This window comes from Triturus cristatus, chromosome 12 (assembly GCF_964204655.1).
Source record: "Triturus cristatus chromosome 12, aTriCri1.1, whole genome shotgun sequence".
NCBI lineage: Eukaryota > Metazoa > Chordata > Amphibia > Caudata > Salamandridae > Triturus > Triturus cristatus.
The window spans coordinates 544,338,963-544,357,313 of NC_140595.1; the positions used below are offsets into that span (position 1 = coordinate 544,338,963).

The window sequence follows — 18,351 nt, forward strand, 5'->3', positions numbered from 1 at the left end:
CTTTGTTTTTGGTATTCCACTTTGGTGTTTATCCGGGTCTGTTCACTGTTGGAACAATACAGCTTGGACTTCTTTGAAATACTGTTGTTTTGAATCAATTTCCATCGTCTACGTTTTTCCACTGGCCGTATCATTAAAATTCGGTAAGGACATCAAGTATTGAGGCTGTATGTACGCCTTTAAAGGTATTGTGTGACTGTCTAAACGACTGTGTGACTGTATGTGCACATTTTGTCATGCCTTGAGTTTGTATACATTTCTATCGTATTTCGGAAAACTCCGACACCAATACTTTGAGTCTTTTTTTCTAAAGGTCAGTAATTGTGGACTGACTAGATAAAACCACCTCTTTCTTTGCAAGTTGCATTGGATCAATATAGACACACCAACCCTATTTCTTTTTTACGCTCTCTAGACTCTTGCATATCGTGAACTTTCTGCATTGCTGTATTTGAACATTTCTGCGCCACTAAGTTCAACGGCTAGTTTCGTTGGTAAGCGACTTGTGCATTAGGATACATATTCTTGGTCCCAAGGTGTTACTTACTTATCACCTCTTCATCAATCTTATTTCACTTTGGACTATTCCTGTTGTTTCCTACACCCTTTTTTCGGTGATATTAATTTCTTGCTTCACATTTTCACAACTTCTCCAATTTCTTTGACCTTTTCCTTCGGTTTTCACTTCGGGTAGGCTTTCGGACCTGATGCAAAAGCTGGGACTTTGGCTTAAAGTTTCTATCCTTCGCTGAATTCAGGTACATAGTTGTCTGTTCATCTAACATGTTTTTAATATATGAATAAATCTGATATGATTTTTTTGTATGATTTTAACAGCCCTGAAGAAGCCCATGTTTGGGCGAAACGCGTTGGCTGTGGATATGTCAACATCATTGCAATAAAGAAGAAACTTGAAAAACTATTCAGTTCTGTGTATACTATGACAACTTTGTAATATCACACTGTATTAGCCACTTCACTCTCGCGTTCCCCCTCATATTCTGTGTTCAAGATTAATATTCCCAATAGCGGTAAGGCCCAAAAAGCTATTTTCACTGTGGCAGACCTAGCTGCCGTATGTGGAAAACCAGAGTCCACATGAAAACACTTAGGGTGCTAACTTGGAAAAGGAACTAGCTAGAAAAAAAAAAGTACCCACTTTTTAATAGTTATTAAGAATCCAAGTATATAGTGAATCAGATTGTTAATAAATATTAAGGACACCTAACTTTTAGAAAGACACCCTCTACATTCCTGAGTTTTCAGAAGGCTAATTAGCATTCTTCTCCAGCTCCCAGTCTGTGCTCAGCCTTGAAAGAGTGAGAAAGCGTTATGAAATGACACCTACAAGCAAAAATAGAATAACCTGAATTCGCAGAGATAACCTATCTGAACTCAACAGACTATGCCATGTGAGGGCTGTGGGAATATGTTCGACACCACAGTGTCAAATTCTAACTGACAGGTCTGTTGAGCCACATGGCACCCTTTGGTGCATTTGGAAGGGAGAGAACAGGATGCCAAGACAATTCTTATCCCCTGTCTGATTGCTGAAGGTCCTGTTTTTGTCCTACCAGGCTGCTGTAGCTGGTTTTATGTGGGTAGAGTGCATGCTTCAAACTGGATTTTAGGGTTAGATGTGGGAGGACAGTGGTGAATTCCCAAGGACACCCCCCAGACAGCCCAGTACCCTGACATATGACATTTTGGGCCTGTTTGCACTAAGGCACAGAGGAACTATTGGAAAAGTAATTAGGGTTGACCCTGGGAACGTTTACCTCATTGGCTAGGGAGTGTCCAAGAGTCACCCCTACCCACTGGTTGGTGTCAGGCATACGTGTCACCTCAAGGCACCTAGAGAGAACACTTTGTGGATCTGAAGAAGATCAGAAGAGGTCAGGATTGGCTGTTGGTGACCTGAAAGGAGTCTGAAAGGATTGAGCCTGCTTCCTCTTGTACCCAGGACAAACACCTATACTCCAAGGGTCGGTTGGCTGCCCACCTGTTTGGCTACAGGGAAACAAGCTGCTAGAGCATTTTAAGTGGCAACTGGGCATGGGCTGGACACTGCTGTTGGCTTCTGACAAACACACTAAATCTCTAAGTGCCACCCCTGAAGTTCTGGGGGGCTGTAGAAGTGTCCTCCTGTAGGTACCAGAAGTAGGTTTTGAATACTTGTTCTCCAGACCAGTGGGACTTACAAACTTTTTCTCTTCCAGACTTTCACTGGGACCAAGCCACTTTGTGTATTTGACCCAGGCTCCCTCGTGGTCATCCTGAAAGTGGACCTTGGTCCCGGTCGACCACGACCATGGACTATAATTGGGGGTTTACTTTTTCTTGGCAATATTGTTACTTAAAATGTTTCAAATGCATATCTCTGATTTCCATTATTGGATTTTTGACATTTTGGTATTATTTTGTTTATTAGATTGCACTCTATTTTTTTTTTTTAACAGTTTGGGATTTTTCTTTTGTGACTTTATTACTGTTTTGTTATTTCATAACTACTTTACACATTGCCCTAAGTGAACCCACTCTGCTCTGTGTCACAGCTACCAGGGGAATAAGCTCAGGTTGATTTTAGGACTTTGATGATTCACCCTAACAAGAGCTGTGATAATTCATCCGAAATAATAACCCACTTGCTTAAAGGTCTCATATATTTTTTATAATTATGAAACTATCCGTATAAGTTGACAGTAATACACTACGAAAAATTTGAATCAATTCGTGAATATGTTGCACCAGGAGATGGTTATTTTATGCAGCTGACTTGATTCCCATCATTTAACACTTAAGGTTTACACATTTCTTCAAGGTATTTGTGCAATATTGACAGTAACATGAATCAAATAAGATAAAACAATCATTTGAAAGGGAATTGTGATATAGTTCTTTAGGAGTAACATACAGTTTGATGATCATTTCAATGCTGTAGATGGATGACTGCTGGGTCAATTAGGTGAAAGTATGGGCCACAAATGGACTACAATATATTAAGGGTCAGTCAAAAGTTGTGAGTCTTATTAATACGGCTGCAACATATTGCAGAAGAAAGAAATACTTGAAATTAAAAGAAGGGTAGAGGTTCTAGTAGCATAAGTAACAAGCTGTAGGGACCATCGATTGAGTTAGAAATTAGGAAAGTTCTTTAATGAGTTTGATTATCTGATGAAATTGGGAAGATTTTGTTAAATTAGGTCTTTAACTTTGCAGGTTTTCTTTCAGTTCTTTTTAGAACTGTTTTCAAGTGTGTGCATGACTAGTATTGACACAGGGGGTACCAAATAAAATGAACGAATATCAAGCAGTGTAGCCAGAAATAACTTCAATTAACTCAGAAAAAAGCATCAGAAATGAAAACATTCCTGATTCTCTAAAAGAGGACCATCACCAATCATACTAAATTCATACTTAGGCAGGAGCCCTATTATAGAACAGACAGGTAAGAGCAGTTCCTCTAATTGGCCAATTTGGAAGGATAGTAGTAGTTACTATGATCTGAGAAGGGAAATTTCAAATTCAGATCTTGTTGCCCTCACACACCTGTTAGGGTGTCATGCTTCATCATTGGGCGTGCTCCTCGTCGGACCGGCGGTGCAATGTCCGACGGGCCTGGTGGCTTCTTTTTCGGAGATCTTTTGATCTGAGTACGCCGTTTTGTATGAAGACCATGTGAATGATTATGGAGGGTAATAGCTCCTAAGAATGTGGGGATTCAAGAGAAATTAAAATAGGCCCTGGCCCCTCGATAGTTTTAATAAGGTTAAGTAGGGCTGGGACTAAATAAAACCAGGGAGGCTACTTATGTGATGCAAGGTATCAGGGTAGCCTATAGTTGACAAGGGTCAACATGTTTCGTGTCACGGTGCTCAAGATCGAGCGACACTTCTTCAGGACCGTGGGACCAGTAAAGAATTCGTATACCTCAGTTTTCTTATAACGGGGTATTGCAGGTCAACCACATATCAACTGGACCTAAGTACGGTTCAGAATAAAAGGCTCCGCCTCAGAGTGAGGGGTTCAAAGCTTCATAGGTAAGGGAGTAGCAACCGGACCACTGGAACGGTCCCACCGAACGTTGACGGGGGCAGGCCACAACAGGACGTGTCTACTCCTCACCTGGACTCTGAGGCGGAGCCTTTTATTCTGAACCGTACTTAGGTCCAGTTGATATGTGGTTGACCTGCAATACCCCGTTATAAGAAAACTGAGGTATACGAATTCTTTACTGGTCCCACGGTCCTGAAGAAGTGTCGCTCGATCTTGAGCACCGTGACACGAAACATGTTGACCCTTGTCAACTATAGGCTACCCTGATACCTTGCATCACATAAGTAGCCTCCCTGGTTTTATTTAGTCCCAGCCCTACTTAACCTTATTAAAACTATCGAGGGGCCAGGGCCTATTTTAATTTCTCTTGAATCCCCACATTCTTAGGAGCTATTACCCTCCATAATCATTCACATGGTCTTCATACAAAACGGCGTACTCAGATCAAAAGATCTCCGAAAAAGAAGCCACCAGGCCCGTCGGACATTGCACCGCCGGTCCGACGAGGAGCACGCCCAATGATGAAGCATGACACCCTAACAGGTGTGTGAGGGCAACAAGATCTGAATTTGAAATTTCCCTTCTCAGATCATAGTAACTACTACTATCCTTCCAAATTGGCCAATTAGAGGAACTGCTCTTACCTGTCTTTTCCTACGTAGACCACTGGGAGCATTAGAACAGGACCTCTCTAAATATCCAGCTCTCGTGTCCCCCCTCCTTGATTACACGCCCTATTATAGAACCACATGGTTGCTCAATCTCTGAAAAACGTAAAAATTCAGCTGAAAATCTGGAACAATACCACCTATAATCAAAAGCAGCGATACCTAACCGATACCTAACCGTGCAAAAAAAGTGGCTATGTAAGAGACGTATTTTTAATTGCATACTTTTAACGTTTATGTTTTATGTTTGTATTGCCTTCATTTGCAAAAATCAAACTTAATAAATTGAATTTACAAACATGGCATTCTACGAAAGAGTTTTGATAGTCAAGATTAACCCTTAAAATAACACTTAAAGAAGCTTGTTTGATAATTTTGAATATGCAAATCAAAGTCCTACAGGCATTTCAGTCATCTACCAAGTAGAACCTCAACTCTAATAGGGTGGTTTGAGTACAAAAGACAAACAATCATCCATGAACATAAACATTCAGCTCGTCATTGAATTCTTCAAATAACCTGAACTGTTTATAAGTGGAATTATGTCTGTACAATGTCACTTGTTATGGAGTGAGGATTCAGGGGCCTAGTCACAAACGCATTTGGAGTAAAGAAGTCCTATTCATGTGTTGTTGTTTAACATCCACATACATACATTTGCGAATTGGCCCCCTAAACATGGAAAATTGAAATACATTAGGAACATTGAAGGGATATTCCAACACAAGTAGAACAAACAAAGTAATTTGTCCTCTCAGCACTTTCACTAAGAGGGAGTTGGGCATTCCCATCTGATTCACAAAGGCATGTTAGACTTTATAAACGAGTACTCAAGTAGAAGAACTAATAAGTGCTTTTGGTAATCCTCCCTCGGTCATCTGCCTCAGTCTAACATAAATTCCTCTTTATCTCTAAATGTCAACTGTTTCAAAAGGGACTATAGCACAAAGCCAACACTCCTATTTCTTTGACATAACCAAAGTTCTCAACATAGTTCGAGGAAAGTCCACAAACCAGGTTCTGTCTCTGAGAACAGATACATACCTCCCTCTCTCTTTCATTCTTGGTCAACCTCATTTGCCGCAGCATTTGAGACCTTTGTTCCATCATTAAGGTTCTTTCATAAGTATAAGCAGAGATGTCACTGTTGTGCTGAAAAACAAAGAAAAAAACACTAAATAAGATACCAAAGCCAGAATTCAATATTTTACTATAGTGTCACAACATCTTTTGCTCAATCATGACTTCATTCAGGAACTCTGATGTCCCTACACAAAACAGCATGTTCGTTTAGGATTTCTGAAAACAAAAATGTTATTTCAGGTCTTCCATTGTGTTTAATCATTGCATTCACAATTTGAAACAGTGGCTACCATTATGCATGGTCTAGAGCGGTATCATAGGGGATTCTATTCTGGAATATTATTTGTTTGGTGATGTCTCCAGGCCTGGAATTATCCGGCCTGCAAACTCTGGACCCAATAATCCAGAGCCTGGAGACTATGGATCCTGAGGAAACTACAGAGATTTGGGGGTTGCATGCAGCTGTTGAGCCCAACCCTCCCCTTCTTGCATTCTTCAGCAAGGCAGGAGCAGACGAAGCTCACTCAAGCTGAAGGAATTAGGAACCTGCCTTTTCACAGCTCCCTTCTACCGTGGACGGGCAAACAAAATAGCCCGCCACCCATTTATCACCTGGGCTAAGCAGGGAAACGTGGAACTGGACCCAGTGCTCCTTAGTCCACCCATTACTCCCCATTCAAGGGAAACAATTTGTAACCCCTTCTTTCTCAAATATACTGTCCAGTAAAATAAAGTCTGGCTTGTAAATTATAATGGAGTCTATACTGATGAGTTTTATAATGAAAAATGTATTTGTTTAATGAGTAATCTCATACCACAGTATGTACATAGTAACAGGTTAGTAAATAAAAAGATTGGCAGCAGAATGTTTGCAATGCACCCAGTGTTGAATGCTTTTTGTTCATCAATATGTGCAGTAGGTTCCACAAATTCCGCTGAGCATACATAAGACCCAGCCTTCTAGAGCCAACAATTTCTTTGGCAAATTATTGTGCTTTGTTTTCCGGGAGGTCAGTAGTCTCCCCCATTGCTCCACCACCCAAACCCTCTCTCCATATAGGAGCTGAAATAAACTGACTCAACCTTTCTTAAATTCAAGAGCACTAACAGTTCCTTTCTTGGATTATTGTGCCATGGGTACGTAGACTCCAAACTGGATAATGAAATCTCTTGATCCCTTTGTCTCTTTTAACCTGTTCCACTAAAATACACAGCACGTCTTTCCGCTTGGTTTTCCGCAGAAAATGTTTTGCAAACAAACCAAATGTCATGAACAAAGACTGATATTTTCACAAAAATAATTTTATGGAAGTCATTTCCAACACCACTAAGGCAGTTTGCACTAATGTTTATGAACTTAGCAACTCCCTTTGCTTTAGTACTTTCATCTTTACTTTGGTGTCACTTGTTGAAGATCTGTCATTATTGTCTCTATTAGGAACTCCTCCAGCAATATTTCAATTATCATCACTCTCCTATGGCCCTTTTCACTAGATCGTCGTATCTATGGATGATGATTTCAAAGGCATCAGCTTGATAAACGCTCACTCTCCTCTTCAACAGTGTCCTCCAGTCCAGTTCAATGTAGCATAGCTTTCCTTGAAATAGATCCCATCAGATATCATGACCAGAATCACTTTACCCACAGACTTGGTGCCTACTGTAATTCTTTTACATAAAGAGCCATTCAGCTGACCTTAAGGAGTTTTACCTAATTTATTCTCTGCAGTTAGGCCAACATTATTGAAAAGGCCTTTAATGCTGAACTGACTTTTGTCTTCAAAAAGTTCCTCTCTCTCTTCATCAAGTCCAAACAGCATTACGTTTAGGGCAAGTCATTAAACCTGTACTTGCTGTTGTATTCGGTAATCTTAGACTAATTCTTGATGGTGACTTCTTCACCACCCTCATTCTTGTGGGTCACTCTGTGGCATCGGACAGCATTGATGATGCAAGACTAGTCCGCAACTATAACAGCAGTGGTGTTAAATCTTAAGCCCTTCAATAGATTAAATCCTTCCTTCAACACAGTACTAATCTGTTTCTCAGTCCCCTCTTTACCTCACAATTCTGCTTTCGGAAATGCAGAGTTCTTTGTGGATTCTCCATGAGCCCAGCCTTTTCAATTGCTAATATAATGGCCCAGGACCCCCAATCACACATTTTGATCACATTTTCTATGCCTACAAAGAGGATGTTGTGCTGATCTGTTTAAAGTAGCTTAAAAATGGCCATGCCAGTAACTTTTAATCTGGTCCAAGGGCTGATGCCTGTTGGAGGTCTGACAATTTACTGAAACTACATTCAATCAAAATGAAAGCGTCAGTTTTTATTGTCTCCCCTTCAAATTGTACTGCAGCTTGCTGAACTCCGTGTTCAGCTCTCTCAGACTTTCTATAAGTAGTTTGTGTGAGATAAAATGATCATTGGCAAAATGGTCATACACATTTAACAAGTATTTGGCTTTTAGGTTACAAAAACTATCTTCTTGCACATCAAGAGTAAAGACCTTTTCCTTCAAATGTAACCTAGACTTGAATCTGACCTGCCTTTCTGCTGATCCTCATTATAGCCCATAAAATTGTGTAAAACATATGAATTTGCTGAGTAGGTCTGGCGAGAGGATTGGAGAGTCGAATTTATAGAGTACCTGTTTCAACATAATCTCTCTCCACATTCATATGAAAAGCATAGCAGTCATGTTTAAGTCATTTTATTGTGAAGTGGGAGTGCACAGCATAGAAACATCTCTACATTCCTTTAATAATAATGAGGCCCATCTTTTTGTATGGGTGCATGAGAAAGTCCTATTTCATTCTGTGTCGTTTACCAGACCATACCAATCTAGAGAGCGAGCAGCGAGTCTCAAAGAAAAGGACTCTTTCATTAAAAAGGATAAATTAAGAGGAATAGGAGTACAGGAAGTATTACCATTTTGATAATGGTGGTAAAATTTTCTATCGAGAATGCGAGTCTTATCCACCTCCCCATTTTGGACCCTATATTTGAGATCCCTCTCCCACAGTTATCCCTCGTAATCATCTCTCGGTCTCAATTCATTATGATTTAGAGATTTACCTGAAAGGTGCATTTAACGTATTCAATATTAACATCTGTAGCCAAGAGAAAAATTAGAGATTTGTTCTAAATAACATTAATACCAAAATACCAACTCGTCTTATCGGTGGTAGATTTAAGTTAGAACTTTTTAATGTCTAGAAGAATGCTGTCTGCATAAAGAGAAAAGCATGCTGCTGGAGGGGAATGTAATTTCCTGATCATGAGGTCTCTTCCAGAGCTGGGTAGCCAAAATCTCCACTTCTACAAACTGAAATGCATTCTGATAGGCAGCGGTTAACTCTGATGCAGCTAATGCGGTTGACATAATGAAGATTGATAATGGAAATGAAATACCATCCAATATCCATTCTCTCTAGTATTATAGATAAAAAGGCCATTCAAGTACAACAAAACCCTTTTCGGCATTAAGAACAAGCATTTGCAATGCAATCAGTCTCGCCTTTGGGACCTTATATGTATTTAGCTATGCAGCACATTAGCCTGGGTGCTGAAACATCTACTGTTCTTTAACATGGAGGGAAAGTAAGCACCAAACTGCGTGACAAGCCAGGTATGGGAACATATGTAGAGAAATATTGCCTAATATAAAAGCAGGGCCTTCGGTGGTCATATCAATGAAAATGCAAGATTTGAAAAAAATATTATTGTCTACGGGTGCTCGTGTTAGACAATTTCTATGGACTGGAATCTAGAGAATGCTAAAGTGATTCTGGTATTTTACTGACCTCTGCTGGTCGTTTTTTTTTTTTTAATCAAGAAAGTTAAATAGAGGCAGTTGAACAGAAAACAAGTCCCTAAGCGGAAGCAGACAAGTCCTAGGGCTGATCTCCAGGGCCCACAAAGTACATACACATTTAAGTATATACTAAAGTATATATACTAAAGTACATATACTAAAGTACATATACTAAAGTATACACTAGAGGTCTCGAATGCTCAACCTAAAAATGGCTACGGCTTGAACATCTGAATGTATTTTGGTCATCAGTGAGAGGCGAGTATAGAGTTTAAGGGGAGTAGATTTGCCAGGTATAAAAATGGAAGGACCTGGGAGGACAAATGTTTTCACTAGTCCGGTCAGTCGATTTGCAATTATTTTAGCTAGTATCTTATTATTCACATTGAGAAGAAAGAGTCGTCAGTAGGATTTACATAATTTTTATCTTTTCTGGCTTTTCACATAACAGTGCTCATTGCTTCCCAGGTAGTGGACAGGAGACAGCCCTTCACTAGGGCTTCTTGGTACATACCTAACAGGCGTGGGGCAAGCTGGTCTTTGTAAGCTGTACGAAACTCAGACGTATGGCCATCTGTGCCTGGAATGTTCCCACAAATGAGAGCTTTAAGAATCTTTGATTGGCCCATTGTTTTTTTTGATCAACAAGACCAGCTTTACTCATGCATTAAGTTCATATCCTATAATCCTATACACATGCTCAGATATTCTCATCAGGCACTCCTGCCATTTCTTAATTTTCACAGAACGTACCTGGGTAGAATGTTTCTGTGCGATGACCGCTTTAACCTTCAGAATGGTTGCTCCCTCCTTCTCTGTCCTGTATTGGATCAACACCTTTTCATAAAAAACCTTCCTATATACCTATTCACATCATACTTTCTTTCTTTTCCAGATATAGCTGGCGATAGGTTATCTCTGGTTTACAGTGTGCTCCATACTGCCATATTCATTTATTGATTCTATTAAACGTCTACCTGAACCAGTTTTAATGGGGTGTAGCTCTGAGATTTTCATCTTTCAAGGGCAGAACTACAACTGTTTTCAGGATGTAAGAGGGTAGAACACACACATAAAATTGATACAATCCCCTACGGTGGCACTTGAAACATGGCTACAGGCCTAACCTGTGCAGCCTGATAGCAGCAGCTTGAACCTTGCTGCACAGACCTGTCAAACTTTTTTTGAGAGGTAAGAAAATCTGATTTTAAATGTTAAGTCGCCTCTTGGTCCACACAAGGTTGGGTGCAAAAATAAATGACCTGTAACTCTACAGGTGAAGTCTAATTTTTATTAAATATACTGGAAATGTAACTTTTAGAAATTTGACTTCAGCCTGCCTGAAGCTGCTGAAGGCGAATTTGCATTTCCTCTGCAGCAACTACCCAGCCTGTACTTCACCTGACGGAGATGTGAAAACTGCTCCCATAGCAGAGATAATGGCCTAGGTGTGGAGAGGAGGTTTTTTTCACTTGAAGAAAGACCAGTTAAGGTGGATCCAGGAACATCATCAACCTTAAAGGGGATCCGCCCTTTCACAAGTACATGTACGGGGAGTCCAGGAGGATTCAGCCTTCAACCTCCCTAGTCAAGTTGGCATCAAACTAGGTGGGAGGGAAGCAACCCCAAAATCGTTTTTCAATGACCTCAAAGGAAGGGACTGCTATTTACCCTAGCAATGCCTCTAGGTGGGCACAAAGGCTCTGAAGGAGAGAACAATTTTCTTGTCTAGAATTTTGGAACTAAAGTGTACTGTGGGAATTTTTATAGTAGGTCATACAGGAAGTTCTGCAAATGTGGGTAGGGTTGCCCCTGGTAACTGTAACCCTATTGGTTAGAGAAGAGCCAGAAGTAGTGCCTAATTTGAGCCAGTGGTTTCCGGTGCTTAGCACCGGCACTTAATCATCAACATTGGCATTTTTACTGAGCACCAGTTAAGGACACTTTCATATATGGTAGGGTCTGGGAGATTAAGTCATTTGCCCAGAATCACAGGATGGTGAGCTGATGCCGAAACTCGAACCTAGTTCCCCAGCTCCACAGTTGGTTGCTCTGGCCATTATGCCGCATTCGCTCCCCACTTTTATGGTTGGTGTTTCTGTTTTAGGCGGTTCAAAAAGAGAAATTGGCTGGTGCAAACTACTACCTCACAGGAGCCCCCACACGTATTTTAATTTTTTTTTTTTTTTTTACAAATTAACCACTGGCCAGAAGTTACCCCCAACTACTAGCTGGCACCAGGCATATATGTGGCAGCCAATGGCACCATCCTCAGACCACTTTCTGGACCTGTGAAAAATTAGAAGGGACTGGACCTGCGATTCGTGACCTAAGAAGAGCCCTGAAAGACTGGATCTGCTCCCTCTGGTACCCAGGACAAAGAAGTGGATTTCAAATGTCAGTTGGGTGAACTCATGTGTGGCTACAGGGACACACAAATCTGCATGAGGCCTTTTCCCTGAAGTGCCCAGCTTACCAGTGGCAACTGGACCTGGACGGGACTTTGCTGTGGTTATCGGTCTAACACCCTCAAAGGACCGCCTCCTTTGGGCCTTAGAGTTGGACTCCAATGGTTAAGGCACAGAAGAAAGTTAGGAATCTATTGAAAACATTTTCTATCGAGCTTCAACGGGACTGGCAGGAAAAAAGTATCCAACCAGCAATTCAGTATAGGACAAGATTTGTGCTTTTTCCCACTCAAAGGTCAGAAAAAGGGACAAAGGCTTAGGACTAAGAAAGCGCTCACAAGAAATCTCCAAAGCTCCAGAGGGACCAACCTGCTTCAGGTATCTGGCTTCGGTTCTACAGCAGCAGCTAAACTTTAAGTGGTACCCTACTTAGGGAGGACTTTCTTCTCAAAAAGTGGCAAAGTACCATTCTGTGATGAGACTTAGAAGAATTTTATAAAATATTTATTTATTAGATTTTCAGGTAATAAACAACAAGTCTTAGAAACCCCATAAGGATGGTAAAACTAGACCCAAGGTAACCTGGTACAGTAGTTTAACATATCCAAGTATTCCATAGAAAACAGAGGCTTAGCAGAAATATCAATGTTTTTCTTCAGAAAAGTGAGAAAACCCCTTTCTGAAATTGGACTTGGAATCTTTTTTTTAACTTTTTGACTTCCAGATTTTTACCAGGACCAATCCACTTGGTGTATCCCAGCCAGGTTCCTTCATGGTAGGCCTTAAATTTCATCTAAGTCATGGCATATCACAACCAGTTACCACCATTGGTGCTTTGGTGCGTTATTTTCACTTAGATCTTTAAAAATGTACTCCTCCAGATTCCTTTATTGACTTTTTGTGTCATTTTGTGTCATTGTGTTTGTTATAGTTTACTCTATTTCTTTACATTAGGTTTGTGATTTTTATTGTTTAGTGTTTTGACTTTATTACTGTTTTTTGTAACTGCATACATACTTCACAGACTGCCCAAAGTTAAGCTTGTCTGTTCTGCGCCATAGCTACCAGAGAGTGGTTTTCAGGTTTATTAAGTGACTTTTAGGTTTCAATCCTTTAAACAAGTGTTAGCAATGCCGGAGGAGGGCAGTCCTTCACCCCAAATAATCTATTTTCTTACAGAGAGCATTACAGAACACCGCCACCAGAAACATACTTCCACACAGACTCACATCCCACAGCACCCTCAGGAAGCTTCACTGGCTTCCAATTCACAAGCGCAGTCAATTCAAACTCCTCACTGCAAACATACAAAGCCCTACATAACAGACTAGAATACCTGATCAGCCACATACACTTACCAGCCTACCAGAAACCTACTCTGTGCCTCAATCTAACTCGCAAACACTCCCCCCATCTGCAAAAGCAAAACAGGATGCCACTTATTCTCCTAAATAACACCCAAGACATAGAACATCCTTCAACAAATCAGAGCCTCCTCCTCTTCACTTCTAGAGTTCTGCAAGAAGCTGAAGACCAGGCTCTGTCCATAAGCACCTTGGTGACCACACCACAACACACCTGCCGAAGAGCCTGGATACCCTCTCGGTGATTAGTGCACTATGCAAATCAACATAACAGTTCAAGTTCATTTACAGACCATATGAGAGATTGAGTTAATACATCGAGATTTCGGTTAAACCAGAAGTGTTTAGTGCTACTTGCATAAAGTCAAGAATAATCATAGGTGATTGAAGGCGACCCCAAATATAATTTCACCATTTAGATTGAGGAAGAATGGTTATATAATCATCGGTTTTGCAGTTAAAAATAGATTAGGCCCTTCAGGAAATCGAACGCCTTTGGATATGGGCTCATCCAACACATGGCTGTGCCACTCTTATTTAACCACAGGGCATGCAGTGCATGTTTGCAAAATGCTGCTGGTATGTTTCATTAAAAACCCAGCAGTGCCGTTTGTGGGTTTGACTGACATGTCAATCCTATCATAAGTGGCAATGCATGAAATACATCAGTTCAGTATTCTGCCACTCCCAGACAAGCTGAAGGAAGGTGGTAGAATCCTGCTTCAATAGCATGGCAGCATGGACAACTCAAGCTTACCCTCAATCTCCTCTACCCCACTACCTTTGGAGTGTAGTAGGCTCTGTGCAGTATATTTTAATGTATAAGCCCTTCATTTATACTGCATCATTAAAGGTCCCTCATGTTACTTAGGCCTGGTTGTAATAGCTGTATTTTACATTTAGTGTCTGAAATTAGTGGCACAAACATGTTACCTGGGATTGGCAACACGAGAGAGAATAATAGAGCATTATATCATAGTATTGGGTTACCTATCATTTTGTTTAGGTATTTTGCCAGGTCCATCTAGTAGAGGCTGCCAATCTGAAAGTATCTTGTAGTCTATTCCCATGTAGATCTAATTTCATAGATAGGGGTGAGGATGTGCAATGTTTAGTTACACCACAATGAAAATGAACGAGGATATAACCCTTAGACAGTGTAGTGCGCTTGCGTGGATAAGTAATACATTCCAAAGTTTGGCACTGTACAAGTGCTCAGTTTGTATTGCAATGGCACTGTATCTCATTTAATGCAAGTTTTTTCCCTACCTGGCGAGTTTAATTATAATAGAATTCATAATAGTGAAGTACTAACACGTCAGCAGGTAAGGAACTTTGAAAACCAAGTAGAGGAGCTAGAAAAAAAGTTCAGGGGAAGCGAGTGCAGTAGTAGGTAACCGTGCAGGGAACCAACCCTTGATAAATGTATGCCTGAAGGGGCTATTAGAACTTGCTATCTTCCATGGGGCTAACTCCTAGAAATGTTAGTGAAGTTCTTCAAAAACTACAAGTATTTTCTTATTTATATTTTTTGATGAGTGAGTTGCCCAGTAGTAAGGAACAGTGATTAGGGATTCTTGTTTTCCATCCTAAGGAAAGTCATGGACCTGTGTAGGGGTTTTATAGGAGCTGAAACATGTTGACCAGTGTTTGAATGATTGCTCGAGTTAATGAGTAACTCCAGCTGCTCCAGGGTACTGTCTATAATATTGCCTATGCAAAATGTGCATAAAATACTAGTTGTGGTTCCTATAGGTAATTTTAGCACTTCTATTTGGGTCTAAATTATTATTACTACAGTTGCTCTCATTTCCTAAAACCTATTTTTTTAAAATATATTTATTTTTATTGAACATAAAAATAGACAATACAAAGTACAGCGGTGTGTAAATAATTCAATTGTACATTGTAGTTACAATGTGATCGGTTCCCGAGTCATAATTTGCGGGTTGTTGCATCATTCATGGCGACGGAGGGTCATCATGTGTGGGAACGTTTGGGGGGTGCAGATATTACCTCGATATACATGCCAATCATTTCAGAGTAAGGACCATTTGAGGGAGCATCCCCGTGCCACGTACACTATTTTTTCCCTAAACATGTACCAATCCATGTCTGCCTTCCAGGCCTCTATTTTGGGCAGATGTGAGGCCCCCCCAGAGCTGTGCGATCTTCCTCTTAGCCATCATCAAGCCCAGTGTTACCCAGAGAGTGCCCTAACTGTTGGGGTCTGTGGTCTCCCACATGTTTAGGCGACACCTCTTTTCTTCTGGGCGAATAGTAAGTGTGAGCAACTCACTGTGGACCTCGTGTATTTTGCGCCAGTACAGCTGGATGTGCTCTCGTTCCCACAGTATATGCATGAAGGTTCCCTCCAGTCCACACTGTCTCCTGCAGTCCCCTTTCTCCGTTCTCCCCATTCGTGCCAGACATGGCCCTGTTATGTATACTGTATGCAGAATTTTAATTTGAACAAGTCGTAGCCTAGCTGAGATGGCCAACTCCCGTGGGGAGGCCACTGCCTCTCTCCAGTCCAAATCATCCAAAACCATATCGTCTCTTTCCCATTTTTCTCTTGTGTTTTGGAGAGGGTCACTAGAGTTATTGATCAGTTTTTTATATGTCAACGATATAGCCTTCATTGGCAGAATGCCGTCCAACATCCTATCTTCAAGGGGTGAGGATTCCGGAGGGGTGACACCCTTCTGGAGTTGGGCCTGTAGCACTTGGTGGGCCTGCATGTAGCGGAAATATTCCGAGTTGGCCAAGTCATATTCTTGATGTAAGGAGGTAAACGTTTTAACTTCCCCTTTCACCCAGAGGTCCCCTATTTTAGATATACCTATGAGGTCCCAATTATCTAATCCCTTCAACGTCCACAGGTTACCTAGCAGTTCTGTATCCCATAAGGGGGTTGCCAGTGTTAGTTTATGTTCCCATCCCAAGCTTCTATTTGCAGCGTGCGAGACTTGGACTGAGTGTTTAGTCGGCCCTGTCAGGAGAAGTCGCCGGGGTTTCAAGTATAGCGCTCTGTTGTAGTTTCCTCCTGGCAGCAGCCACCTGTCCATGGCATAGCCCGGATCATCCACGTGACGGTAGGTACCGTGGTTGATGGTGGCCAAGTGCACTGGCCAGTAATATTTTTTGAAATCAGGAAGGCCAATTCCCCCATCATGCCAGCTTAGGTTGAGTATGTCTAGGGCTATACGGGGTTTCCCATTCCACAATAAGTCTCCCTGCAGACTCTCGATCTCTCTAAAATAGCTCGCAGTTACCAAGTCAGGGGAATTTTGCAGCACATATAGAAAGCGGGGCAGGGACATCATTTTAAAAAGCTACGCCCTGCCCAGCAGCAAGAGAGGGAGTGCCTTCCAGCTCACAGTGTCCCGCTTCAGTCTTTGCAGGGGCGGGAGCAGGTTCTGATCAAACCAGCGTTTAGGGTCTACAGTGACGAAAATGCCTAGGTATTTAAAGCCTACTGTGGTGATTTGCACTGGGCAGCCCTTTGGGTGGGTAGGCGGGGGTCCACTAAGGATGTACAGTATAGATTTACTCCAGTTAGTCGAATAGCCGGATGCTGCTGGGGTGATAAGCCCTCCAGGTGTCTGTTAAACCTAAGGTCTCTAAAAAGTCAGGTAACCAACGATTCGATGAGGTGAGCTCTCAGAGGGGGTGTCGGTCTAGTGTGCCTGAAACCAGTGAATTAAGATCCCCTCCCACAACTAGGAGGCCATCCGGGATTGATAACAGTATGGATCCCAGGTCTTTAAAAGATGCGCCCCTGGAGGCCAGGCGGCACATATACAGACATAAGTGTCAACATGTCCCCCTCCCATTGTCCTGTGATCCTATATATCTGCCCCAGTCATCTGACCATGTGGAATGTATAGTTAGCGGAAAGGATTTTCTAAGCAGAATCCCAGCTCCCCTGGACCAGTCTCTGTTTCAATGGTAATTATGTTCCTTCGCTCCCCTACAGCTGTCCAGCCACTCAGCAGCAGCCTCCGGGATGTCGAAGAACCTGTTTTTTTCCTTCAGCCTCTACCCGGAGCACTACCAGGGAAAGCATTGCATATTTTAGTCCTTTTTCTCCAAGTTTCTTCTTGATGGCCAGAAACGACCGCCTCTGTTTCTGTACTGCTTGCGAGAAGTCTGGGAAAAGGGTAATTTCTTCATTGTCGCAGCGAAGTGTCAGCGCCACTCTGGCAGTTTGCAGTATGATGTCCCTGTGGGGATAATTCAGAAGCCTGGCCAGTATCGGACAGGGGGAGCGCCGGGTCTTGGTCAGCCCCCCTGGACCCTGTGGGCCCTTTCAATTATGAAGAGTTTTGAGAGGCTGTGGGTTATGAGGTTCTCCACAAAGAGGACCATAGCCTGCCCCTTTGCGTGTTCCAGCACTCCAAGAATGCGTATGCTGTTGCGCTTTGTGCGCCCTTCATAGTAGTCTAGTTTGCTTTTAGCGAATTTCCAGAATTTTTGTAGTTCCTGCATTTCATTTTGCAGCTATGTGGTGTCGCCTACTAGACTCGCCATAGTAATTTCCAGTTGTTTGACTTTTTCCCTATTCTTTGCAAGGTCCGCTCTAATTAGCATCACTTCAGAGGATATTGTGTCCTTTCTCTGCTCCAGAGATGTCCTGACCCTGGTGATTGCCTCCATGACATTCTTTAGAGTGAGTTCTGGGAGGTCTTCATTTGCCCCGCCCATCCATTTAGCTTTAGATTGCTGCTGGTCGATTAGCGCCACCTTCGAGAGGGTGTATCAGTCTAGTTTGTTGTGTTGGGTGACTTTGGGGCCTCTCGTGCTTGACACGATTGTTCGCTTCAGTTGTGCACCAGTGCTGGGCCCCATGGCTGTGTGGAGTCCTTGGTCACAGTCTGTCTACGATGCAGGGCCAGGGGGGGAGGGGGAGAAGGGGGGGCGCAGTACCACTCGGTTTTGGCCCCCTAGGTGGT

The 18,351-nt window shown here is 42.0% G+C and overlaps 1 protein-coding gene across 2 annotated transcripts in view; it reads right to left on the bottom strand.

Annotated features, from left to right (window-relative positions):
* SLC12A4 (solute carrier family 12 member 4) overlaps positions 1 to 18,351 on the bottom strand; it is a 477,810-nt gene that overhangs the window by 59,155 nt on the left and 400,304 nt on the right. For both annotated transcript variants that reach the window (XM_085638574.1, XM_085638575.1), the window contains exon 21: positions 5,769 to 5,876. In XM_085638574.1, coding sequence (XP_085494700.1) covers positions 5,769 to 5,876 — 108 coding nt within the window. The remainder of the gene's footprint in view (positions 1 to 5,768; positions 5,877 to 18,351) is intronic.